At 48.1% G+C, this 25,768-nt stretch overlaps 8 protein-coding genes and 1 long non-coding RNA gene across 9 annotated transcripts; 6 read left to right on the top strand and 3 right to left on the bottom strand.

Annotated features, from left to right (window-relative positions):
* Positions 1-91: 91 nt before the first annotated feature.
* Positions 92-1,856, bottom strand: LOC117581700 (serine--tRNA ligase, cytoplasmic). Its single transcript, XM_034269078.1, has one exon. It carries the CDS (start codon positions 1,760-1,762, stop codon positions 257-259), a length of 1,506 nt encoding a protein of 501 aa, XP_034124969.1. The 5' UTR covers positions 1,763-1,856; the 3' UTR covers positions 92-256.
* Positions 1,857-2,020: 164 nt separating this feature from the next.
* Positions 2,021-3,400, top strand: LOC117581704. Its single transcript, XM_034269082.1, has one exon. The coding sequence runs from the start codon at positions 2,119-2,121 to the stop codon at positions 3,274-3,276; it is 1,158 nt and encodes a 385-aa protein (XP_034124973.1). The 5' UTR covers positions 2,021-2,118; the 3' UTR covers positions 3,277-3,400.
* On the bottom strand, positions 3,300-4,201 carry LOC117581707 (protein cornichon homolog 4). Its single transcript, XM_034269086.1, has 3 exons — positions 4,027-4,201; positions 3,644-3,966; positions 3,300-3,579 (listed from the first exon to the last, which is right to left on the bottom strand). Exons 1-3 carry the CDS (start codon positions 4,102-4,104, stop codon positions 3,507-3,509), a joined length of 474 nt encoding a protein of 157 aa, XP_034124977.1. The 5' UTR covers positions 4,105-4,201; the 3' UTR covers positions 3,300-3,506.
* Positions 4,202-5,157: 956 nt separating this feature from the next.
* On the top strand, positions 5,158-5,916 carry LOC117582230 (ficolin-1-like; the record flags this gene model as incomplete). Its single annotated transcript, XM_034269841.1, is given in 2 exon segments — positions 5,158-5,726; positions 5,779-5,916. Coding segments are annotated over 2 exon segments (699 nt in total), but the record flags the coding sequence as incomplete, so codon positions are not given.
* Positions 5,917-7,024: 1,108 nt separating this feature from the next.
* Positions 7,025-7,880, top strand: LOC117581706 (ficolin-1-like). The gene is made up of 2 exons (XM_034269084.1): positions 7,025-7,672; positions 7,731-7,880. Exons 1-2 carry the CDS (start codon positions 7,056-7,058, stop codon positions 7,852-7,854), a joined length of 741 nt encoding a protein of 246 aa, XP_034124975.1. The 5' UTR covers positions 7,025-7,055; the 3' UTR covers positions 7,855-7,880.
* A 1,352-nt stretch (positions 7,881-9,232) lies between these two features.
* LOC117581702 (reticulon-4-interacting protein 1 homolog, mitochondrial) lies at positions 9,233-10,768 on the top strand. Its single transcript, XM_034269081.1, has 3 exons — positions 9,233-9,850; positions 9,907-10,512; positions 10,569-10,768. Exons 1-3 carry the CDS (start codon positions 9,320-9,322, stop codon positions 10,671-10,673), a joined length of 1,242 nt encoding a protein of 413 aa, XP_034124972.1. The 5' UTR covers positions 9,233-9,319; the 3' UTR covers positions 10,674-10,768.
* Positions 10,769-12,987: 2,219 nt separating this feature from the next.
* LOC117581708 lies at positions 12,988-14,130 on the top strand. Its single transcript, XM_034269087.1, has 3 exons — positions 12,988-13,112; positions 13,167-13,402; positions 13,461-14,130. Exons 1-3 carry the CDS (start codon positions 13,049-13,051, stop codon positions 13,623-13,625), a joined length of 465 nt encoding a protein of 154 aa, XP_034124978.1. The 5' UTR covers positions 12,988-13,048; the 3' UTR covers positions 13,626-14,130.
* Positions 14,131-14,149: 19 nt separating this feature from the next.
* On the top strand, positions 14,150-25,531 carry LOC117581696 (fatty acid synthase). Its single transcript, XM_034269074.1, has 7 exons — positions 14,150-14,444; positions 16,286-16,529; positions 16,587-18,064; positions 19,008-24,230; positions 24,294-24,389; positions 25,113-25,256; positions 25,316-25,531. The coding sequence occupies exons 2-7, from the start codon at positions 16,352-16,354 to the stop codon at positions 25,424-25,426; spliced, it is 7,230 nt and encodes a 2,409-aa protein (XP_034124965.1). The 5' UTR covers positions 14,150-14,444; positions 16,286-16,351; the 3' UTR covers positions 25,427-25,531.
* Positions 18,604-19,085, bottom strand: LOC117581710. The gene is made up of 3 exons (XR_004573672.1): positions 18,970-19,085; positions 18,741-18,900; positions 18,604-18,666 (listed from the first exon to the last, which is right to left on the bottom strand). It is a non-coding gene; the product is annotated as an uncharacterized LOC117581710 (long non-coding RNA).
* Positions 25,532-25,768: the final 237 nt, after the last annotated feature.

Here is a 25,768-nt window from a genome sequence, read left to right as displayed (position 1 = left end):
TGGCAACCGGAAATTCTAGCAGCCGGCGGGGTGCCGGTATCCCATAACAATCCCCTGGGGAAACTTTAACTTAGTTCATAACAAATTGCACTTTGCATTCGAAGCTCAGCTTGTTCCAGTTTAATTTTATAATAAAAAGTGTTCACATAAATGCCATAAATAGTGGATAGCTAAGGTCGCTGAATAACAAATGATGTTTGAGGACTTTGCAAGCTTAATTTTTAGCAGTTAATAATCATAAGGGGTAGGGACAGGGTTAAGCCGCAGCTGGATCCTTCTTGCTCTTGTCCTTCTTGCCCTTTTGCTTCTCAGCCGCAGCCAGCTCCAAATCAATGGGTGCTGGCTTCACGAATGGAATCTCATCCTGGAACTTGGCCGGCATGTATTTCTTGAGTGGTTCCGGCACCTTGATGCCCGTCTCTGTCTGATGCGTTTCCAGGATGGCGCAAATGACACGCGTGGCCGCGCACATCGTAGCATTCAACATGTGCACGTAGTCAACGGCGGCGTTCATCTTCTTCGTTTGACCAAAGCGCACCAGCAGACGACGTGCCTGGTAGTCCAGGCAGTTTGAGCAGGAGACAAGCTCTCTGTAGGCACCGCTGCCGCCAAACCAGGCCTCCAGATCCAACTTCTTGGCAGCGGCATGGTTGAGAGCACCCGACACAATGTTCACAACACGGTAGGGAATGCCCAGAGACTGACAGAATTGCTCGGCATTGCCAATCATCTCGTCCATCATCTCCCAGGATTTGTTGTCGTGCGGGGAGGTGAGCACAAACTGCTCGACCTTCTCGAACTGATGCACGCGGAAGATGCCGCGTGTGTCGCGTCCATGGGATCCCACCTCCTGACGGAAGCATGTGGATAGGCCGGCATACTTGATGGGCAGCGATGCCTCGGGCAGCCACTCGTCGCGGTGGTAGGCGGCAATGGGCTGCTCCGAGGTGGCAATCAGATACTTTTCATCGGTGCCAGCCTCCTCGGCCTTTTCGCTGCCCTTGCCCACCACCTTGTAGAGCTCCTCGTCGAACTGGGACAGCTGCGCCACCTCCTGCATCACCTCCTTGCGCATGAAGAAGGGCGTGTACAGGGGCACATAGTCCTTGGCGTACAGCGAGTGCAGGGCGTGCTGAATGAGTGCCTGCTCCAGGAAGACTGCGGCGCCGGTGAGGAAATAGCCACGTCCCCCCGACACTACACATCCCTTCTCTGCGTTCATGCCATCAATCATCACAATCAGATCCACATGCGAGTACTTGCCACGCTTCTCGCAATCGCCAAAGGTCCGCTCGACGCGATTCTCCTCCTCATCGTTGGACACTGGCACCGAATCGTGCAGATGATTGCCGACCTCCCGCAGCGATGTGTTTCTGGTCTGCTCCGCCAGCTCCAGTGACTTTTGGTTCTCCGTCATGGCATTGTCGATGAGCACGCGCAGCTGCTTGATCTGATTCACCGTCAGCGGCTGCAGCGTTTCGGCCACAATGTCGGCTAGGCCTGCGGTGACAGCCTCAGGCAGCTCCTCGCTCATGGCACCCACTGGCTCCTTCTTCTTCATCTTCTCGCCAATCACCTTGCTGCAGACATTCTTCACCTTGTTCAGATTGTCAGCCCGATGACGGCACTGACGCCACTCGCTGTCCTTTGCAATTACAGTCTCCACCAGGGCGACATCTTTGAAGCGCCGCTTCTGGTTGTCTCGCACGGCATCGGGATTGCCGCCCTTGTCGCTGCGAAACAGATCCAAATCCAGCACCATGTCTTTGCTATGCTTTAATTAAGTTTTCGATTCGGTCAGATTTTTGTCGGCGTTTTCACAACGTGGCTGCGTTTTTGAGTCAGCTGTGCAGTGTTGCACAATGCCCAAAGCGCATACACAAGCACGAAAAATATTGAAATATAGCTCAAACTTATTTTAGAAAATAATATTTTTACTTCATTTCGGAAACACTAAGTAAGTAATTAGTCATATTTTTTAGGTTGCAAAATTTATGCAAGTTTTTTGCACTGCTTGCAGCCCTGGAACGTGGTCCCAGCTGTTCGAAAACAGTCCAATAAAACATAAAATACAACAAAAAACTAATCGGAATCCAATCACACCACTTCAACTGCAATATGGACTTTATTGAGCAGGAAGTTAGTGATTTTCGATCAGGCTGTGAGAAGAAAGTGCCGCACAGCAGAATTGTGATTTGCTCCAGCTCCCTCATCAGGGTTGACATCTACCCAGAACGACCGAATCGCTTGATGACCGTTTGCTTGCGTTTCCCAGAGGATTACCCAGAGATTACACCCATCCTGGTGGAGTTGAAAAGCCGAGCGTACTCGGAAAGGCTTCTCACCGAGCTGACCCGCCTGATTGATGACCATGCGCGGGAACATTTGGGAGAGCCGCAAGCTTTGCTCGTCCTGTCGTTTGCCCAGCAATATCTAACGGACAATCCGTTGTGCGTGTGCCTGGACGAGATAAAGCAGCTGAGGGTGGACATCAAGACTCGTGTGGTCTGCCCCGAGCAGCTCACCGCTGGAGAGGAAGCCTCTGCTCACGTGGAGAGTCAGCTAAAGCTGCGACAGAAGAACAACAGCGTCGAGTTGATAGCCAGAGGCGGCAGATACACCTACAGGGTGACGGCAGTCGTGCCCGACATCTATCCCGCTCAATGTGTGGAGCTGAAGGGACAGGAATCCAATTTGCCAGCAGTTCTTGTTCGCTACCTAAACGGCCAGTCCAGGGAGATTGCCCGACAGTGTGTGGAGCCGCCGGTCCGCCTCAGCAAGGATGAGTTGGCCAACTTTCGGCCAGCCAAGAGCCTTTATCGTTCGCTGAAATTCTGCCTAGAGGCCACCCGAGACTTTCATGTGGAACGTTGCCCGATTTGTGATAACACGGTCTTGCCCAACAATCCGACGGATGTGGAGCTGGAGGAGAATGCCGATGGCTACATTGAGCGTGTCTACTGTGGCCACCTCTTCCACCAGGGCTGCCTGAAGCAGTACCTGGCCGAACCACCATTTCCACGCGGCGGCAAACTCTGTCCCGCCAGGAGACGCCATCCCAGATCTGATGCCCAAACCTATATGGGCAGCAGGGCGGGCTCATCCGTTCAGGGTGTAGCAGCGTCAGCCAGCTCGAAGCCTTTGGATAATGCTGTGTGTGGCATCAAGTTGGCCCACGATCGTTGGGTGGTCAGTGTGAAAACGGCCGAGGCACGCTGGGCCCAGAAACAGGCACGCCAGCGTGAGCTGGAGGAGGTGGTGGATTTTCTACAATAAACAAGGGACCGGGATCAGCTAGATTGCGTTGTTGAATTTGTATAGCTATTGTATTTTGTGATGTCTTATCGAATACGCTTATATTTCTAAAAATGGAATAAATAAAAGTGATGATGAAGTGCGACTAGGTTGGGTTTTGCTGCTGGTAGGATGCCATGCCGAAGATAACTAAAATGTGCTTTAATCTGGAAGCCCCTCGAGTCCGACCTCTCAGTATTTAGCTAATAAATTCAGAAATCTGTGATTATTTCATCATCCTCGTAGCGCTTGATGGGATCTCCCTTGATAAGCGATGAAATTAGACTGTGAATGGAGAGATAGAGGAATAAACCAAATGTTGAAAACTCTTTTGAACTATTTTACTTACCAATACAACCCGACAAAGAACATGACAAAATAGTAGCCCAAATAGATCATGCAGTTCCTTAGGTGTACCTTTAACAAACCACGACTATGTATATCTACGGGATCGTAGACGCCTAAGCTGTCCCTTCGCTGGCGATGCAGCTCATAGAATAGCCACAGGACCATGGGCAGATTGAGCAAAAACATTATCCAGTGGCCGCCCAGCAGGAGGAGGCCGCACAGCAGGGCGTGTGAGCCGAATTTTGGTATTACCCAAAAGTTGAGTCGCCGACAACACTCCTGGGCGTTCAAATAGTCGCACTCCAGGTCGGCCAATGTCAGAACCTTTATGAAATTGTTTGTCAATACAGTTTCCATATATGTGCATGCAGAAATTCAACTCACATAATAAATTAACAGTAAAAGTATGGCCCCGTAGACCAGCAGGGTGATGCAGAAGATGGCTGTTTCGGGCAGAAACATAATTGCACTAAAGATTCACTTTTTCACTTATAAATATAACGTTTTTTAACTATTTCAGCATTTTTTTTGGTGTTTGATTTGTTTTTAATTAAATGGATATGAGTGTGACCGCGGAGTTGTCAGAAACATACAAAAATACATACCTTCTCGTTTTGAAAATATACCACAAATATACCGAGGGAAACACAAAACTTAACCCACTGGACCCCCTCTTTTTAAACAACTTGAGTTAGGCCGTTGAATTTAAGCGGATAGCCGATTTGGAGAATGTATAATTGGCAGACTTGTATGTGTCGATATAAAATGTACTGCATATACACTCCCACTTGACATACTAAATGTATGAAATGATCTACACAATTTTTCTTAGTGCGCAGATAGGGTCTTCATATCCGTTCATTTGATAAGGATTTGATTAGAAATCTCGTAAGATGGGTTATCTATTTCATGGGCACTCTTCAATTTCAAGTATTCTCAGAAAAGACTCGTATTCTCACTTCCTAGGTTAGTTTTTCTTTACCTACTTGAGAAAAAAGGTTTCGATTCACCTTGAAACCCGAACGGCAAAGATCGCTGGCCCGGCTGGACGGCCGATCGCCCGCCATACAAGCGAGGAGCTGCTCTTCTACCGTAACTGGAATTCGTTCAAGAATGGATTCGGATACATTTAATGCGACTTTTTCATTGGATTGGATAAGCTGCACGCCATAACGAAAGCCCAGACGCAAGAGCTGTACCACATACGACAGGGACAATGACATTAAAGCGGATCTTAACTGCGCAGTGGAATGCATGGGTGCCTGGTGGCACAAAAATGTGGAGAAATTCTTGGAAACCCTTTATTATACTTTGAATTCATCCAAAAAAGTAATCGGAAGATAAGAAAAATCAAGATTGGAGAGTATAAAAGGCGATACTTTCTCCCGGTCGCGGTAGTCAGTCGTCAGCTGATTAAAATGCAAGCAACGTGGGTCCACTGGTTGTTAGTGCTTTTCCTCTGCAAAAGTCCTCTTTCGAGTTAAGTCCTGAGGTGGAAGCTAATGAAAAACTTTGCTTAAGAGCGTCGTAAACGGAGCGGACAGTGGTGACTCTCAAAGTTTGAATGGGCTCAGCTCTTACAGCCAATGCCCTCTTGATGTCAGGGCCCATGGTATATACACTGTAATCCTTCCGATCATGGATCCCTTTCAAGTTTTCTGCGATGCAAAGATGGCGGGTCCAGGCTGGCTTGTGATCGCTCGTCGAACAACTGGAGATTTAAATTTCTATCGCAACTGGGCAGAGTACAAGCGGGGATTCGGGGACCTAGCCGGCGAATTCTTCATAGGATTGGATAAGCTACATGCCATAACGAAGTCACAGACCCACCAGCTATAAGTACACATAGAGGACTACGAGGGCAACAGGCGATATGCCCAATATGATGACTTCCTCATCGGGAGTGAAAATGAGGCATATCGAATGTCCAAATTGGGCGCCTTCACTGGTGATGCGGGTGATTCAATGGCCATATGCAGGAATCAGAAATTCTCGACCTACGACAGGGACAACGATGATTGGCAGGATGGAAGCTGTGCACACGCTCGCATTGGTCCCTGGTGGCACAGAACTTATTATGATAAGTATGTAAATTACTATTTTATTCATTTCAATGATTTCATTCTAATTTCACAGTTATAGTAGCCTTTTTGGATTGCATGTGGTGGGTACTGTGCCTGGACTGAGTTGGAAGGGAATGATGTGGCAGACTTTTAAACAAAATTATTCACATAAAAAAATTCAAATGATGGTTCGTCCAAAGTGATCTTCCCTTACAACTCAATATCGATGTACATATGTATGTATGTACATACTTACATAAATATCAAAATGTAAATAAATAAAATAAAAATTTGACTACATCTGTAATTACGAATCCAAGAAAACGAAATCTAACTCTATTCCAGTGTACAGTTACAGTTATTAGTTGCTTTTCTTTGCCTCAACTTGCCTAATCCTAACTTTCACTTTCTGGACTCTTGCCAACTTACGGAATGGCCCGCGGGAGGCTCGTCTGCATTGCAGAACTCAATTCGTACCTCAATTCGATCGTTGCAAAGTCTTAAAGTTATATTGAATGATAATGAATTGTCCACTTAAGCTTCATCTTTTGCTGTTTTCATGCTGATTAAGATACATAGGTCATAAATAAGCCGTTTGTTTAGTTCAATCTGAAAAGTTCTTCTAGTTCTAGTTCTGGTATATATTTTGGTTCGAAGACTTAGCTGCAAAGCATGAGAAAACATATCCCCTGACTGCCAATTTTATGAACGTTTTTATACCCGGTACTCGAAGAGTAAATAGGGTATACTGTATTTGTGGGGAATTACGGTTGTATGTAACGCACAGAAGGAAACGTTTCCGACCCCATAAAGTATAAATATTTTCTTTCTCAGCATCAATAGACGAGTCGATAGAGCCATGTCTGTCTGCTCGGCTAGTTGTCAGAGACTATAAGAGCAAGAGCCACCAAATTTTGAATCCAGACTGCTATATGCTCACACTGAAAACAGTGTATTTCAAAAATAAGGGGGACGAGCTAAAGGAGCGTGTTGGTGTGAGAAGCGTTGAAGATGTAGATGACAGATGGAGAAAAAATTTAAAATTTGACCAAACACCGCTAAGGTGCAGATGTAGTGGCGGGTATAAAAGTTGGGACGCGTAAGAAGCGCCTCACACGTCCCTTCTCGTTGTTTATTTACTTGAGCAGCTTCGCCTAGTTTAAAGCCCGAAACAGTGGCAAGTTTATGAATGAGTAGAATCATAAATTATTTATTTTATTGTTCTTGGAAAACTTGTATACATTTTAAGAAATCTAACAAAACTTACGATGATAAAAAAAATCTAGATTAGAAAGTGGCATAAAAAGGCACTATTCTTTTCACTTGTTGGTTAGTCGTCAGATAGTTATAATGGAAACAATCTGGTTCTACTTGCTGCTCGTGTTTTTCCTAGGCAAAAGCAAAGGACTATCAGATGTTGCAGAAGAAACTTACGCTCAAGCATTGGACTTTCAGAATCCGTACACCCAATGCCCTATAGATCCCAGTGCTCATGGTATTTATACCATTCAGGTAGGAAACCTCGAACCCTTTGAAGTTTCCTGCGATGCAAAGATCGCTGGACCCGGCTGGACTGTGATCGCCCGTCGTACAAGCGAGGAGCTGCTCTTCTACCGTAACTGGGATTCGTTCAAGAGGGGATTCGGGGACATCACAGGCGACTTTTTCATAGGATTGGATAAGCTGCACGCCATAACGAAAGCCCAGAACCAAGAGCTATACATATACCTAGAGGATTTTGAGGGAAACTCCCGATTCGCCCAATACGATGAGTTCTACATCGAGAGTGAAAATCAAGCATATCGAATGGCCAAGCTGGGACGCTTCATAGGAGACGCTGGTGATTCGCTGATCAGTCATAAGAACCAAAAATTTACCACATACGACAGGGACAATGACGTTAAAGCGAATCTTAACTGCGCTGTGGAATACATGGGTGCCTGGTGGCACAAAGATTGTCACCAGAGGTACGTACCATTTAACATTTTCTATTGTTATGAAAGTTGAAAATGTCTTGATTTTTAGCAACCTTTTCGGGATGTACCTGAAAGGCAGCGTGGACATATATGCAAAGGGAATGTGCTGGAAAGGTTGGCGCGGGTATTACTACTCATATAAAGTAATGCAAATGATGGTCCGTCCAAAGTGATTTAAATAAAGATGTTACTCTCTGTATATAAAGTATTCTTTAAGCCTAGAATTTAAACACGAAAACAGATTAGCGGCAGAGATGGAAACAGCATTCCGTATGCTTTTCTTTTGTTTACTTTGTGAAAATATTTGAAAAGTGAATAATCAGTTAATAACATAATGAATACCAAGTGGATCCAAGCAGAAGACTACGCTCGGTGAGAGTGGCGCCTCTTGTATTAGCGGAGCAGGACAATCAACGAAATAATCGCCGAAAACATTGAGTAAATCTGCTGCCATATCTGCTGGAAAGTAACAAGGGTCGTTTGAAGTAGGATTTTCCCCACTTGTCAAGATTATAGTAGGGATACATTTATTACAATTAGTTACACTTTATTTATCCAGAATCAATGTTTTGTACACGGCAAAGAACTCTTTTCCACACCACCAGCATTTGGTAGAGTTCAAGGCGCGTTTTTTTTTAACGTGGTATCCCCAGTAGCCTAATCCACGTCGCAGTTTGCCTGTTTAATTCACCCATCGAAGCGACGGGGTATCTGTTCTATCCTAAAATAGAAATTGTACAAAATTACATTAAAATAATTAAAGCGGCTTGCTTAATACTTTTTCCGACTTTTTACGCGTTCTCAACTTTCAACCAATCAAATTTTTCGAAATTTTTAAAAGTGTTTACAGTGTTGGTATATGGTGGGATATGTTGTATACTTCGCTGCGGCTATTCTATTCTCTTCTGTGTGCTTATCTACATATGTACGAACATGTTCCATACATGCATATGCATGGTGTGGAAAGTCTTGTGTGCAGTTTTGATTTGATCCACTTTGAACTTAAACCTAAAATCTAAATTTGAGTTACACTTTTTAATGAAAAATTAGAACAGAAAATATTTGGTTGAATTTAGAATTTTGCGTGTTCACAGCCAAATGTTGACTGACTATTCTCAATGTTCTCAACTGAGTTTTTATTTTGCATGGACTACTTGGTTTACATTTTATATGGAAAAATGTGATTTTGAGTTTTTTATGATTCAAGGCCCGATAGCCAAAAATGCTTATAAGTTGCGTTATCGATTGCCCTCTCAATGGCATTCGCAACGAAACGTGCTCTTTAGTTTTTGCTGGTGATGTTTTTAGTTTTAAGCTTGTTTGGCAATCAAGGTAATAAAGATAAGTCATGAAAATTAACCAATCTTGTGGGGAATTGAATGATAATTTGAGTAAAATTACAGTTTTAGAGTTGAGAGTCCTGACTAGCTGGTAATATTAAACATAAGATCAAAAACGAGGAAAATTATCTTTGATTTAAGGTATATTTACAGTATTTCCGACAGTCTATCGGTATATATTGTCGATAGTTCCGATAGTTCTCAAAATAACAACAAACCAGCGGACATTGTTTTGTGTTTGCAAGAAATTAAGTAGATTTTGTTGATATTCTTAGCGCTCCTGGCGATTCCTGTCAAAATGCAGTCTACAGGATGCAACGGCGTCAGCTGGCTGCGGAAATGCGTGCTACAAGCCGCTAGGAGAAACTACGCCGCCAGTGTCAACGTAACGCCCGCCGGCAGCACAGGAAAAGAGGAGCAACATTTGCCACCCGCGACGCCGACGAAATCCCTCGAGAAGATGCGTGGATGGCAGATGCACAGCTATGGCGATATTGATGAACTGCTGCTGTCCGACAACCTAAAGACGCCCCAAATACGCAGCTCCAATGAGTGCTTGGTGCGGGTGCGGACAACTGCCGTGAATCCCATCGATTTGGCCATGCTCCGTGGCTATGGGGCCACAGTGTTGAACAAACTGCGCTGCCAGCCGGGCGGTGGCATTGAATTTCCACTGACATTGGGCCGAGAATTCTGCGGCGAGCTGGTGCAGAAGGGCATGGCCGTGACATCCGAGGCACTCAAGCTGGGTGCGCGTGTGTGGGGTGTCGTGCCCGTGCATGCCAGTCCTGGGGCACATGCCGAGTATGTGGCTGTACCCTCATACTGTGTAGGTAGTTGATCCCTTAATCGATTCATTTAATGCAACTTCATTCTCTTTTCCAGCTGGCTCCAGCGCCCAAACTGCTGGATGACAGCGAGGCAGCCAGCGTGCTGTATGCAGGTTTGACTGCCTGGTCGGGTCTCTACATAACTGGCGGTCTGGGTGGTGTGTGTGGTGCCACCACATCAGCTGGCGGTGGCGCGCACAAGCGCGTACTGGTCTTAGGTGGCTCTGGCGGTGTCGGCACCTTGGCCATTCAAATCCTCAAATCGCAGGGCGCTCAGGTGCTGGCCACCTGCAGCGAGAATGCCGTGGAAATGGTGCGCGGCCTGGGCGCTGATTTCGTTGTGGACTACAAGAACAGCGAGGCCATGGATGAGCTGTGCAAGTACGCGCCCTACGACATTGTCTTGGACTGTGCGGGACACGGGGGAGCGCATGCAGCGGACTTGAAATTTGATTACCGGCAATACATAACCTTCTCCTCGCCATTGCTGGCCAACATTGATCAGCAGGGCCTAGGACTGGGTGCCATTAAGAATATGGTGGACTTGGTGCAGACAAATGTGAAATCCCTAACGCAACGAGGGGGACTCGTGAAGTGGGGCTTCTTCAATCCGGCACCGCATGGCATTGCATTCCTGCAGCAACTGGTGCGGCAGCGTAAGGTGAGTGGCAGCCTAACCACTGTGTGCATTTGACTCTAATCTAATTGCTTTTGCAGCTGACGCCGCTCATTGATAGCAGCTTCGGGTTTGAGGATATGCCAAAGGCCTTCGAGCGCATGAAGTGCGGACATTTGCGTGGCAAGATTGTGGTGAAGCTTTAGGGCGGGGCAACATGCGACTGATTCGATTTGTTATTGCTGTTTCATTAAACATTTTCTTTGCTGTTAGTTAATTAAAACATTGTGCGGTGCCGGAACAAACTGTGATACTTTGACCTGTCCAGCAGTCGCTGGCTTGTGACGCAGACGCCTAAGCACCCAACAAACTGCATTAAGAGCCGAGCCGAGCCGCTTGCCCGCGGTTCAACGACTGTATTTCAGCGACCCCAACGCAGCACTGACGCATATCATTATTACTTATATAGAAACTAATGGCGGATCGAAAGCGATAAGCACACCCGACGAGGATCACCTTTAAATCACCGTGAAAAAAAAAGGTCTTACAGCCTCCGGACAGCGGCTGCCTTATCGTCTGCGGCATCTTCTACGTACAGGCTGAAGGGCAATTGGTCGCCTCTTGGCAGCGAGAGGAGAACCCACTACTTCGGAGCTTTTTGCAGCACGAACTGATAATGTGCCAATCATGTGCACGCGTCTGCACCTATTCTTGGACGACACACGCCCCAATCTTGTGTGTAAATTTCCGCGACGGCCACTACCTGGCCCACTGGCCAATACCCCGAAATAATCATTATCAGAGACGGGTCCAAAGCACGCGGCATGCCCGAGCCAATCACAGCGCTCTCATGTGTTAACAACGCTCCGATCCAGAGCATCCAGAGCAAAATGTGAGCTGTTCCCTGCTATCACCAAGGTCGAGGCTTGACAAACAAAAAACCAACAAAACAACAGCCACCGTATCATGGTCGAAGACGGCGCAGCCGAAATGTGCACGCGTCTTTTGTTTTGTTTTGGTTTTTATTAATAGTAGCAGCCGCCGCTCTCAGCATTTGTTACCGGGCCCATTACCGTTCTATTGATACGCATGGAAAGACTAAATGGCCTGTTGATGGTTTGCTCTAGAAACCCCCGCTTCAGATAAGATCCTAATCTTTTCGTTTAACATTTCCATTATAAGTACATATTCATCAGAAGGGAGTCACTGCAGTTGTGTTTGTAGTCACATATAAAGTAGGAGACTTTTGGGGAAAATCATTTGGAAATTATTATCGCTTTTTGGAAGCCTTGCACTCACAAGTGCTTATCAAATTTTGTTTAAAATCATAATTTCTACGTAGCTTATGACTGGCGAAAGTTTCCGTATGTTAGCGAAAAGGTTTTGCCCATAGGATTGACTGAATATTACTTTGAGAACAATTTTCATTATTCATAGTTTTTAGATGAAGACAAAATTACGCCAATTTTTGGTGTTTATTTATTGATTTGAATATAGGAAAAATATTGGCTAAGTTATGGCACAATCGCTGACTGTTACCTAATATGTTTTCATTTTCTTATTTGTTGTTGCATTTATATATTCTATTTTTGTGGCTTTTATTTTGTATTTAAATTGTCACAATTATTTGATTTACAATTTTGGGTCGCTTGCGCTGACTAAATTGTGATTCTAAGCAACAAGCTAGCCCATTCATGTAGCATAATTATATCAATCCCTTATGGGTAGTGCAAAGACAATAAATGAGTTATGTATTTTACATTTTGTTCATATAAAATAAACAAAAAAGTTAATGCTATTTGAAAGGGACTTACAAGTATATAACCCCATTTAGTATTGTAATAAGATCTGTCGTCGAGGGGGTCATTGGCTTTCGTTTGAGGTTCGTTAGGTATGCAAGTATTTATGTGGCGCTTATATTTCTAGAACTTTTATAAATGTGTTTACAATTAGGATTATTTTGTTGTGTTTTTTCCACGTCAACTGTTGTCTGACGCAATGGGAAATCGTTTGGACTTTGTTGGGGTAGCACAAGGAAGTCGTCGCGTGGATTGTTTTTATTATGCTGAAGAAATAAAGTAAATACATAAATAAGTAGGAAGTTGTATTGTTAAATTTACTATGAGCTGATGCAATCCTTTCTTAAACCAATACTAACATCTTTTACAACTTTTAGTTTGCTCAAACTTTTGTTTTGGAAAATTATAATAATTATTTGCATTTGTTTAATTTGAAATTGGGTCTCGTACATACATAATTCAGTGCTCGGCGATTTATATACAATACAATGGAGTGTCTACAATTAATTTGATTTAATTCGGTATTTTAAGTGCACAAAGTTGAGAGTGAATGGAAATTAAACAAATAAACTCGGGCATTGCCATGGCAGCCCCAGTCTAGGATTCGAGTTTATTGTGGAATATTCTCAAGCACAGAAAACCAAGTGATATCAGTCATTCGATGCAGCTAATAAGTCATAGGAAACACCTCAAAACATTCCACTAAACACAAAATTAAAACCTAAATGCAGCGCAAAGTTTATGCAAATTTAACGTAGAAATTATTAGAGAATTATTTCAGAATGGATCCTGCCGGATCCCTGCTGCCACACATATTGGATTTGCTGAGTCGCCAGCCCACGCTCAGTGAGTAATTTCCACGATTTATGTAAAGGTACAAGACATGTATCCCATTCTTAGGCGCCGACGTGGAGGATCTGTGCAAAGCCCTGGAACCCCTTGTCACAGCCCAGCACATTGCTCCATTTGGTACGCTCAAGAAAGCCGTGAAATTTGCCATGGTTGTGGGCATTCATCTGGGCATAATCTGGCTGTCAAAGGAGCGTCAACGCTTGCCCTTGAACCTGCGCAGGACGAATGCGCTGGACATGCAGGCGCCTAAGCGCAGATCTGCACGAAAGGCAGTCAAGAAAACGGTGGGCAGCATAGGGTTTGCTTTTGTTTGCTAAAACTAATATTTTGTGACTGTCACAGCTGGCTTTGTCCCGTGCAAAGGTGACCAAAGCCCGCAGGCAGGCCATCAAGGCCCTTAGGAAGGCCTTCGCCAGAGGCAGAGCCAAAGCCAAGCGCCGTGCAGCCTCCTCGAGAGCCAGGCGTCAGTGTCAAAAGCGCAAACCACGGGTCAAGCGACGACGTTAGCAATCCAATGACTGTTTCAATACAAAAAGTGTCCACTGATCGTGCCATTGAACCTTGCCGTGCCAGAGGGGCTGGACGCTCGGCCTGACAACTGGGTTAACTCGGCGATGTCAGCTGCGATGGCGCACACTTGGACTAATTACCAGCGCATGGGCATTCACTCAAACACTCTTTCACTCACTCACTCACGGATACACCTGTCCTGGACAGCGTCGCAATTTCTATTTGATTTTTGTTCTTCAAATTCTTCAAAGGCAAAGACAGAGGGAGAGGGAGAGCGGCAGCAGCTTTTTTGCATGAAAATGAATTATTCAGTGGGGACTGGGGCTATGGCTGGCTGTGGCGATTCTGGCGCAGTCATTATGAAATCGGGTATGCTTAGTATTTGGTATTTGGTATGGATATTGGGAATTAGATATGCGACATTTGGTGGCCACCAAGCGAGCGGACACCCGTCCTCCCCGCTAACCGAATGCATATAAAGAATAAAGCAACTGCAGCCCTAGTTCAGTCTGTCTGCGGAACAAGTCGGAGCAATACGTGCACACCAAAAAGGATATACACAACACACACACACACACGCACACACACACCCAGCGACATATCCCCTCCTGTGGATCCTTTTTGCCTGATCATCCAAAACAGAGCGCACCAAAGGATACGCGAAAAGTGCAGCAGAAAGTGATCAAATATCTACATAAAAAGTGATTTCAACTGGAGTGACTGAGTGTCTGGGAGTGTGCCAAAGTCTAGTCGATTATCCAACCAAATTCAAAGACTCGCCCATTCCGATCGTTCCACCAAAGTGATACAAGAAATGTGAGTGAAGTGCAAAGACATTTTAAAGTGGCGTGTTCAGACTGTACATCTAATTCTTTTTTGTTTGTCATCGTATCAAAAATCGTATACCTGAAGGCACTAAAAGCAAAAAGGACACCATGAACACCTAAAAAGAGTGCCAAAAGTGCTATGGGCCAAAAAAATCACATGAATATCAAGTGCATACAAAAACTGAGCTACTTTGCAGAAAATAAGTGTGTTGGTCAGAATTGAATATCCATAACCAAAAGCCAAAGTTCCATAATCGCCTAGAAAGCCTCAAAAGAAACCGTAGATTTTGTACAGATTATATTTACTTTTGTGATGATTGGTAGAGAGCGATTTAAAGGAGCTTTCATACTTAAAAATCTAGAAAGGACATTGCCTTTCCAGAGAAACAAAAAATGCCTTCAAAATGTAACAAAGGAGAAAGGGAAGAGAGCGTATTTGATACGAGAGCTCTGTGAATTTTAGGGACACAAAGGCCCACAGAAATAACAAGAGTAATATTATAAGCCTAGAAGCATTCTTTGAAATCATTATCTGAAATAAATGTGTTTCAGAAATTAAGATTCGCCCGTCGAAAACAGTATTTGATTATATGTATAGATAGACTTTGGACCCATCATTATATTCCATTTGAAGTCTGGCACGCGCCTCACTGACATAGAAATTACGCCTATACGTAGAGGAAAAATTCGATCAGTTCAGAGCTTGTATCTGGGCTTATCGGGTCAATGTCGCTAGCTGCCACCTTCCCTATCCGCAGTGCAGTGCACGCGGGCAAGAGCTGGACTGGAATTTTCGACTATCTCAACAGCTCCCAGCAGTTCCCAGCGAAGCAACATGGCAACACGCAGTGCGGAGTCCCCCTAGATCTAAGGTGGAACATGCCGAATCAGCAAATCATACGACCAGTGCATAGGAGCCTATACATATACGAGTAGTCGTAGTTCCGATAAAGTAAAGGTGACTGCTGGCTGAAGTTGCTTCTGGTGTTTGCTGCTGCTGCTGCTGCTGCTGCTGCAACGCTGCCCCTTATCAGCCTTAGCCTCAGCCACGCAGTGCGACAAATATTCAAATCGCACCGAGAGTGTCGCACATTTTAGAATTAATTGCGACCAAGCCAAGCAAGCGCTCTTTAATCGCTCATTAATGCCGACTGGGCACTGGCGATTGCCAGAGCAGAGCAGAGCATTATTAGCAAAGGGAATGAATATTGCCTGAAAATGCTAGCAGCAAACTCTAAGAGTTTTGATCAAACTTTATACCGAATATTGCTCAGCCAATATTCCTGCTTCCCCATGTTCATTATATCCTTTTGTAGGCTCTAAAGTTTCAGGTCTACGAAGAGAAGTGTGCTTAGAAAGTCGGGGATTGCTTTAGTTATTTTTTGATTAAAACCCACCAAGAAAACGTTGAACGTAGAAATTCATGTGCTCCAAAGAAGAGTCATATTTACGTATTAAAATCTTTTAATACTTATATTTTCGAAAGGTTTTCTTTGGTTGGTTTCTAGCACTAATCATTCAAGTGAAGGTCGAAAGACATTAGATCAACGCAGATTGCAATACAAAACTTGTATCTATTGCATAAACTTAAACTGAGGAATATATTCCAGTAGTACTCGTATTCGTAATACACGTGCTTGACACTTTTCATTTTTTTGACCCCACAGATCTTGGCACATTACAGCTCGACGACTTCTTTTGGCGTCCAGTCTGGATAGGAGGGTTTTTTTTACCTTTAGCTTTGCCTTGCTCCTAGTAACTTAATCTGGGCCCAAAATATTTCCAGAAATTTGATGTCTAACAATTCTTCAATCCTTTCGACCCACCCAGATAGACAGACTGAACTGCCAGCGAGCCTGATTAGCACCCAAGAAGCCACATATACAGCCACAGAAGATGCCCAACAAGAAGAAAGCGCAGACGGGGACTGCAGCTGATTGTGGGGATGCCAGGGACGTGGTGATCTCGGGACTGTCGGGCAAGCTGCCGGAGAGCAGCAACATTGAGGAGTTCAAGTACAATCTGCTCAATGGCATTGACATGGTCACAGATGATCCCAGACGCTGGGAGGCAGGTGAGTGACGAACCCAAATCCTATTCGATTAGATCCTCAATCAACGATCGACTCTAGGCATCTATGGACTGCCGGAGCGCATGGCCAAGATGAAGGATGAGGATCTGGAGAAGTTTGATGAGAACTTCTTCAGTGTGCACCAGAAGCAGGCCGAGCTGATGGATCCCTGCATGCGAATGCTGCTGGAACTCACCCACGAGGCGATCATCGATGCGGGCATCAATCCCGCCCAGCTGCGTGGCACCCGCACGGGCGTCTACATTGGCTTGTCCTTTGTGGAGACGGAGCACGAGATACCCAACATGGAGCCGAGCACCATCAATGGCTACTGCCTGACGGGCTGTGCCCGTGCCATGTTCGCCAATCGCATCTCCTACACCTTTGACTTCAAGGGTCCCAGCTTCATCGTGGACACCGCCTGCTCCAGCTCTCTGGTGGCCCTGTCCCATGCCTACGCGGACATGCGTGCCGGTCGCTGCGATTACGCCCTCGTGGCGGGTGTGAATCTCATCCTGAAACCTATTTTTGCTCTGCAATTTCTCCGCTTGGGCATTGTCAGCATGGATGGCGCCTGCAAGACTTTCGATGCCGCTGCCAATGGCTATGCTCGGGCGGACACTTGTGCGGTGGTCCTGCTGCAACGTAGATCTGAGGCCAAGCGTGTCTACGCCTCCATCCTGAATGTGCGCACCAATACGGACGGGTTCAAGGAGCAGGGCGTCACCTTTCCCAGCGGACAAATGCAGCAGGTCCTGCTGCAGGAAACCTACAGCGAAATTGGCCTCAATCCGGATGATGTGGTGTACGTGGAGGCCCATGGCAGTGGCACACCCGTGGGCGATGATCAGGAGGCCAACATGTTGAGCAATTTCTTCTGCCATCCCGCAAGACCCACACCGCTGCTGATTGGCTCTGTCAAGTCGAATATGGGCCATGCGGAGCCTGCGTCGGGTGTCAGTGCTCTGGCCAAGATGATCATTGCCATGGAGGAGGGCATTCTGCCCAGCAATCTGCACTATCGCACACCCAATCCAGCGGTGCCCGCCCTGGTCGAGGGCCGCCTTAAGGTCGTGGATCGTAACATGCCCTGGCAGGGCGGCATTGTGGGCCTCAACTCGTTCGGTTTTGGCGGTGCCAATGCCCATGTCATTCTCCGCTCTCACGGGAAATCCAAGGCGCCAAAAGCCACACCCAAAGCCACGGCGGAGGAGCAATGCCTCAAGCTGGTGGTCTGCTCGGGTCGGACGGAGCCAGCGGTGCAGCAGCTGCTGCAGGTGGCCACCGACCAGCGGCACGACGATGAGTTCTTGGCCCTCATCAATGACATTCACTCGCATGCCATTCCGCTGCATCCCTTCCGCGGCTATGCCGTGCTCGGCCCCAGTGGCGCACTCAAGCAGGAGGTACTTCCATTTGAGGAGGAATCGCGACCCATTTGGTTCGTCTACGCGGGCATGGGCAGCCAGTGGGCCAGCATGGCCAAGGATCTCATGCAGCTGGATGTGTTCCGGAAGTCCATTGAGCAGTGCGCAGAGGTGAGTCGTTGGGGTATCTTATATTTGGTCTACTCTAGGTCTTACCCCTAGCTGATTATTTCCATTCGAATCTGCAGCTTATCTTGCAAAAAGTAATTCAGATCCTATCGGTACTGCGACCTTGAAATTTTCTCTTTCAAGTTCAAGTGCGACAAAGTTTTACTGCATACATACATACATACATACATACATACATACATACATATGTAAAATGTGTATCCATAGCATGGCAACAGCTGAACTTTGAGCAAGCCAAAGTTGTGGTCCAGCATTTATGAAAGCCTTTTCCAAAGCCATTTAAATTAAATTTAGTATTTGTATTTTGTATAGCTATAACCATTTAAAATAATTTGATACATTAGTGGCTTTTATTCCCAACTAAATTAGTTACTAATCACGGAAAATTTTCCATGGAATGAGAAAGTTATCCACGAATTATTTAGTAAATTAACTCCAATTTATTTACATTACTCTCTCTCTCTTCAATGCGAGTGCATTTGTATGCAAATATGCCCATGTATGCATACTGCAAATTGTTGCAATTTATTTGACTCTAACTAACGGGGTTTGTGGTAAGCGCACCACGCTCAGAGAGACAAGCGCTAGAAAGGGATGGAGATAGAGTCAAGGTGAATCCTCCCCACAGCGGACAACGTCAGCTTGTAATTATATTCACCTTGGTGAGGATCAATTATTCCCCACGTTCTCTCTCTCTCTCTCTCGGCTCTTGGTTTGCTGTTGCTTTTATGCATGCGGACAAGTTGTTGGTAGCCGAAAGAGATTTTAGTGTGGTGAAGACGTCAACGTGTTAGTGAATTCTTTGCTGTTTGATGTGCCTTAAATATGCATTTGTATATGATTTCATGTTCTTATGTGCGTGAATTTGCCTGCAATTATGTACTTACTCAGTTTCTCTCTTTCAACCACTCTTCTGCCATTTCAGGTGCTTGCCCGCGTGGATTTCGATCTAATAGACGTTCTCACACGCTCCACCGAGCGCACCTTTGACAATATGCTCTACTCCTTTGTGTCCGTGTCTGCTGTGCAGGTGGCACTGACGGATCTGCTCAAGACACTGGACATACAGCCCGATGGCATTATTGGCCACTCGGCAGGGGAGCTTGGCGCTGCCTATATGGATGGCTGCCTCACGGCCGAGCAGACAGTGCTGGCGGCCTACTGGCGCGGACGCAGCGTGCTGGACACGCCCGGTCTGCCGCGTGGTAAGATGGCAGCCGTGGGGCTGAGCTGGGAGGAGATTGGCGCACATCTGCCCGCGGATTGCTATGCGGTGTGCCACAACAGCGAGGACAATTGCACGGTCTCAGGTCCTGTGGGTTCCATGGACGCAGCCATCGAGCAGCTGCAGTCGGAGGGCATCTTTGTGCGTGAAGTGGGCTCCGGCGGCTATGCCTTTCACAGTCCCTACATCGAGGGCGCAGCACCAATGTTGCGCAGGAACCTGGAGCGTTTGATCACCGAGCCCAAGCCACGCAGCGAGCGTTGGCTGAGCACCAGCGTCAGGGAGCGGGACTGGCAGACACCCGAGAGTAGTGTGGCCAACGCTGGTTACTTCATTAATAACCTCATTTCGCCGGTGCTGTTTCAGCAGGCTATCCAGCACATACCACAGAACGCGCTCATTGTGGAGATTGCGCCACATGGACTCTTCCGTGCCATACTCCGCTCCCTGGGTCCGCAGATCTCCTACGTGTCCCTCATGCAGCGTGGACATGCCAACAATTATGAGTTTCTGCTCAGCCAATTGGGCAGACTCTTTGCCTCGGGGGGACAGCCGCAGCTGCTGCGCATCTTCCCGGAGATAAGTTATCCCGTGTCGCGTGGCACGCCCATGTTGGGCTCCCTCGTGGGCTGGGATCACACGCAAAAGTGGAACTATCCCAAGTTCAAGGGCGGCCGACAGTCGGGACAACTGTGCGTCGAACTGGATCTGTCCAAGGAGGAGAATGCCTTCCTGGTGGGCCACAACATCGATGGGAGAATACTCTTCCCTGCCACGGGCTACATGACGCTCGCTTGGATGATGCTCGCGCAGCAGCAGGGAGTCGACTATCTGCGCACTCCCGTGCTCTTTGAGGACGTCGTCTTCCATCGTGCAACGATCCTGAGTGCTGGGAGCATCGTGAAGCTCTCGCTGAACTACTTTCCCGGCAGCAGCAGCTTTGAGATTTGCGAGGGCAGCAGCCTCGTGGCCTCCGGCAAGCTGCGTCTCGTCACGGATGTCACTCAGGAGCGGCTGCATCTGCCCTCGCTGCCCGGCACTGCGGGCTCCCAGAAGCTCGCCACGAAGGACATTTACAAGGAGCTGCGTCTCAGGGGCTACGACTACAGCGGCGTCTTTCAGGGCATCCTGGAGTCCGACATTGCCGCGGTCACAGGTCGCCTGCAGTGGGTGGACAACTGGATCAGCTTCATGGACACCATGCTGCAATTTCGCATTCTCAGCAATGACATTCGCGAGTTGTACGTGCCCACGGGCATTGAGCGGGCTCTCATCGATCCGCTGCGGCACATGGAGCTGGTGAAGCGACACCAGCAGAAGCTGCCCGTCCACTGGCATCGCAACATCTCGGTGGTCACGTGCGGCGGCGTGGAGATTCACAAAATGAAAACTGCCCAAACGCAGCGCAGGTCCGGGGGTCAATCTGCGCCCAGTCTGGAGCGCTATCGATTCGTGTCACATGTGCAGCACTTGGGGCAGCGCGAGGATCCGCAGCGCACTCGCAGCACCGCGCTGGCCGTGGCCATGCAGCTGGTGGTGGAGAACAGTGGCTGCCCCGTGAAGCTGAAGGGCGTGCAGCTCTCGCCGGAGCCACTGCATGCCCTGGAGCTGCTGGAACTGATTGAAAGGGAGCCCATTCTGGTGGCAGATCTCGCTGTGCTGAGTGCTGCCTCCTCCGCGGAGTCCGAGCTACACGAGAAGCTCAAGGAGTCGGGTGTGAGGACCATAACGAAGGATCTCTCTGCAGGTGCCGTGGAGCAGCAATGTCACTTTGTGCACGCCCTCGATCTGCTCACAAAGCACAGCCTGAAGGACCTCGAACACTGCGTGGATTCCCTCAAACCCGAGGCTGGCTTTCTGCTGCTCGAGGACTCCGCCAGTGGCTACAACCTCTCAGGCCGGGATAAGCTGTCCAAACTCCAACTGCTGCCCGTGCTGGAGCACTTCTTTGGCACTGATCGCGTGCTAATCCTGGCCAAAAAGCGACCCAGCATGGCCCAGACTCGTGGCCTCGTTGTGGCCATTACGAACAAACATTTCAAATGGATTTCGGAGCTCAAGAGCGCTCTCAGCAAGGCCCAAGCGGAGCAGCGTTGCCTCTACCTCGTGGCTCAGGGGGAGGCCAGATCGGGCGCTCTCGGACTGATGAACTGCCTCAAGCGGGAGCAGGGCGGCAACTGGGCGCGGCTCTACCTCATGCTGGATGAGGGTCTGCCGCAGTTCGCCCTCGAGGAGCCCTTCTACGCCGAGCAGCTGGCCAAGGATCTGGCCATCAATGTTTACAGTCACGCCAGTTGGGGCAGCTTCCGGCACCTCAAGATGGAGCCCCAGCAGCATCTGCTGCCCGTGGAACAGGCCTATGTCAACACCCTCGTCAAGGGTGATCTTTCCTCGCTCCGTTGGATTGAGAGTCCGAGGAGCAGCCAGCTGCCGGCCAAGGGCAACTTTGAGCCCTGCACCGTCTACTATGCGCCCCTCAATTTCCGTGATGTGATGCTGGCCTCCGGCAAACTCGGCGTCGATGCACTGCCCGGGGATCTGGCCTTTCAGGATTGCGTTCTCGGCCTGGAGTTTGCGGGTCGCGACTCGCAGGGTCGCCGCATCATGGCCATGGTCACGGCCAAGTCGCTGGCCACCAATTGCCTGGCGAACAGGAACCTGCTGTGGGAAATACCCGACAACTGGACCATGGAGCAGGCTGCCACAGTGCCTGTGGTCTATGCCACAGTGTACTATGCGCTGGTGGTGCGCGGACAGATGAAGAAGGGTGAACGCATCCTCATACACGCGGGCTCTGGAGGAGTGGGTCAGGCAGCCATCTCTGTGGCTCTGGCTCACGGACTCACTGTGTTCACGACTGTGGGCAGCAAGGAGAAGCGCGAGTTCCTGCTGAAGCGATTCCCCAAGCTGCAGGAGCGACACATTGGCAACTCCCGCGACACATCCTTCGAGCAGTTGGTCATGACTGTCACCCATGGCGAGGGCGTGGAGTTGGTCCTGAACTCCCTCTCCGAGGAGAAGCTGCAGGCTTCCATTCGCTGCCTGGCACTCAATGGACGCTTCCTGGAGATTGGCAAATTCGATCTAAGCAACAACAGCCCCCTGGGCATGTCCGTGTTCCTCAAGAACACTTCGTTCCACGGCATCCTGCTGGACAGCGTGATGGAGGGTGAATCCGAGATGCAGCTGAGGGTGGCTCGCCTCGTGACGCAAGGCATCAAGAGCGGCGCTGTGCAACCACTGGCCACGACTGTCTTTGCGGACAAGGAGATCGAGAAGGCGTTCCGCTACATGGCCTCGGGCAAGCACATCGGCAAGGTCGTCCTGCAGGTGCGCCACGAGGAGGAGCAGAAATCTGCGCTGCCCAAACTGCGCCAGATCAGTGCCATTCCCCGCTCCTACATGCACCCCGAGAAGAGCTACATTCTGGTGGGTGGACTCGGAGGCTTTGGCCTGGAGTTGGCCCACTGGCTAGTGTCCCGCGGCGCTCGTTTCTTGGTGCTCAGCTCCCGTTCGGGCGTGAAGACTGGCTACCAGGCGCTCATGGTGCGCCGCTGGCATGATCGTGGCGTTCAGGTGATGATCGACACGAATGATGTGACGACTGCGGTGGGCTGCCAGCGGCTGCTGGAGAGCAGCAACAAGTTGGCGCTGGTCGGGGGCATCTTCAATCTGGCAGCGGTGCTGCGGGATGGCTTGTTTGAGGATCAAACAGCGAAACATTTCGAACAGGTGACGGCTCCCAAGCTGCTGGCCACGCAGCACCTGGACACACTCTCCCGCGGCATGTGCCCCGCGCTGGAGTACTTCATTTGCTTCTCCAGCGTGTCCTGCGGCCGTGGCAACATTGGACAGACCAACTACGGCCTGGCCAACTCCGCCATGGAGCGTATTTGCGAGCAGCGGCAGAGCGATGGCTACCCGGGCACGGCCATACAGTGGGGCGCCATTGGGGACACGGGTCTGATCATGGAGCACATGGGCAACAATGACACGGTCATCGGGGGCACCCTCCCTCAGCGGATGAACAGCTGCCTGGAGACCATCGATTGGTTTCTGCAGCAGCCACATCCTGTCATGGCATCCATGGTGCTGGCGGAGAAGCGCAAAACGGAGCAGACGAATCGCCTGAGTTTGATTGCAACGATAGCTAATATTATGGGTCTGCGGGATGTGAAGAGTGTGCAGGATAAGACAACGTTGTTCGACCTGGGCATGGACTCCCTAATGAGCACAGAGATCAAGCAAACCTTGGAGCGGCACTTCGACTTGGTGCTCACAGCCCAAGAGATTCGCCAGCTGACATTCAGCGCGCTGAAGCAAATCGATGCACAGGAGCCCAGCACAGCGGCAGGAACGAACACTGTGGCCTCTGCAGCTGGCACAGGCGGCACTGCCGCGGATCAGATTAAGGGACAGGGACAGAGCGATGAGACTCGCAAGGTATTCGCCAAGGAAGTATTACCCCAGGAGGTGCTCGTGCGTCTGCACTCAAGGGCTGCGGTGGCCAGCGAGGAGCCTGCCGTTTTCTTCCTCGCACCCATCGAGGGCTTCACAATTGCCGTGGAGGCTCTGGCCTCCTCACTCACCTGCCCCGCCTATGGTCTGCAGTGCACCGAACAGGTGCCCCTGGACTCCATCGAGGCCTGTGCCGCCTACTATCTCGGGCAGATTCAGCGCCTGCAGCCGCGTGGCCCCTACAACATTGTCGGCTACTCCTATGGCTGTCTGCTGGCCCATGCCATTGGCGTGGCCTTGGAGCAGCGACGCTTTGGCGTCAAGGTCATCATGCTGGACGGTGCCCCGACCATTGCCAGCGGCTATGTGCAGGAGGCCAAGAAGCAAACCGACGACCTCAATCGACAGCAGTCCATGACATTGGCCTACTTTGGTGCTCTACTAGCCGATGTGGATTATAATCAGGTGAGGTCTTGGGTGGACATACCTTTGATTTGTATCATGCTAATTCTTTTTACTGCTGGACAGCTTCTGCAATTACTGGATGGCGTCAAGACGTGGCCTTCGAAGCTGGACAAGCTGGCCGATACACTGGCCGGACACACGCAACAAACCAAAGAAGTGGTGAGTAAACTCTGTCAAGAAAAGGTGCCACAGAATGGGAGATCAATCTTTATCACTGTTCCAAGCACTCAATAATGTAACGGGCTCCTTTAAGAGGGTTTTCTTAACCCTCTTATAAGTTCCCCTATTTTTCCTACTGCATTCATTTAACTTTATTTATATTAAATTTTGATTAACTTATGGTGGGTGTAGTAGATATGTGCATTATGTCTGTCATTGCTTCAACTCTTTCCTTATTCATTCTGCATTATTTATAGACATCTTTAATAGTCTCGAATATCACAGTTTCCCCGAGTACAGCGAAACTCAAGTATTTGTATAAATATTTGTTGTTATAGGGAGCGACTACTGACTCAAGTTTTTATTTGTGTTTGGTTTTAATGCTCTTGAGGTTTTAGAAGTAGTTGCAATAAGGGGTATACATATGTGTGTTATGTGAGTGGCAGTTTCTTGTTCAAATGTAGATAAGGAATGCGTTTATGTTTATTATAAATATTGATAAATATTTACCATAAGGATAAACAGAAATATAAGAAAAGAAAACCCAAACTTTCTACAGAATTCCGAGTATTGGCGGATACTCAAACCTTCTTCTTTTAACTACAGAAAGATAATGATTTCCATTTTCATTTCATATCTTAAGATTTGTTCATCCCAAGACAGCTTTCTTCATTCACTTCTTCAATTCCCTTTCTACCCCTTCTTACTCCTCTCGCCAAACAGATCAAGAAAGCTGCCTGCATGTTCAAACAGAAGCTTTTGCTCTCGGAAAGCTACAAGGGTGCCAAGCAGCTGCACAGCGACGTGGTGCTAATCAAATCCGCCGAGCACAATGCGATAATGGCACAGGACTATGGTCTCAAGGAGGTAAGCACCGATCCAGCTATCCATAAGCTTACGTTACGTTACGTTCCCGACTTTTGCAGATTTGCAGCGCACAGATCGATATGCATGTGGTGGAGGGCACACATCGGACATTCCTCAAGGAGGCTCAAACGTTACAGATCCTCGAGCGTGTGCTGAGGAAACGGATCTAGTTGATAGCATCATGATTTACTCTGTAGCTGTTAATGTATCGTTATATTGTTTATGTATACCAATAATACACGTAGCAATCTCACGGGATTGTATAAGTACTCGTACTAGAAGCGATCTAATGCGAATTTGTTTGGTTTCTGGACACGCGACTGGGATCGTGGCGCTCGCATGATTTACGATGAATCACGATTGTCCGGCAGTAGCAGCAGCAGCAACGGCAGCGGCGGCGGCCTTTATATGACCCGTTAAACAAAAATCCAATGTACCTTTCCATAATTGATAATAATACCAATTCCGATTCCTATGTACTCTACATTTTGGTGTTCTATCTACGAACAAAT

The sequence above is a fragment of the Drosophila guanche genome, unplaced genomic scaffold (genome assembly GCF_900245975.1).
Source record: "Drosophila guanche unplaced genomic scaffold, DGUA_6, whole genome shotgun sequence".
Lineage (NCBI taxonomy): Eukaryota > Metazoa > Arthropoda > Insecta > Diptera > Drosophilidae > Drosophila > Drosophila guanche.
Note: the sequence above shows the minus strand (reverse complement) of the source record. Positions and strands in the feature narration are given on the sequence as shown.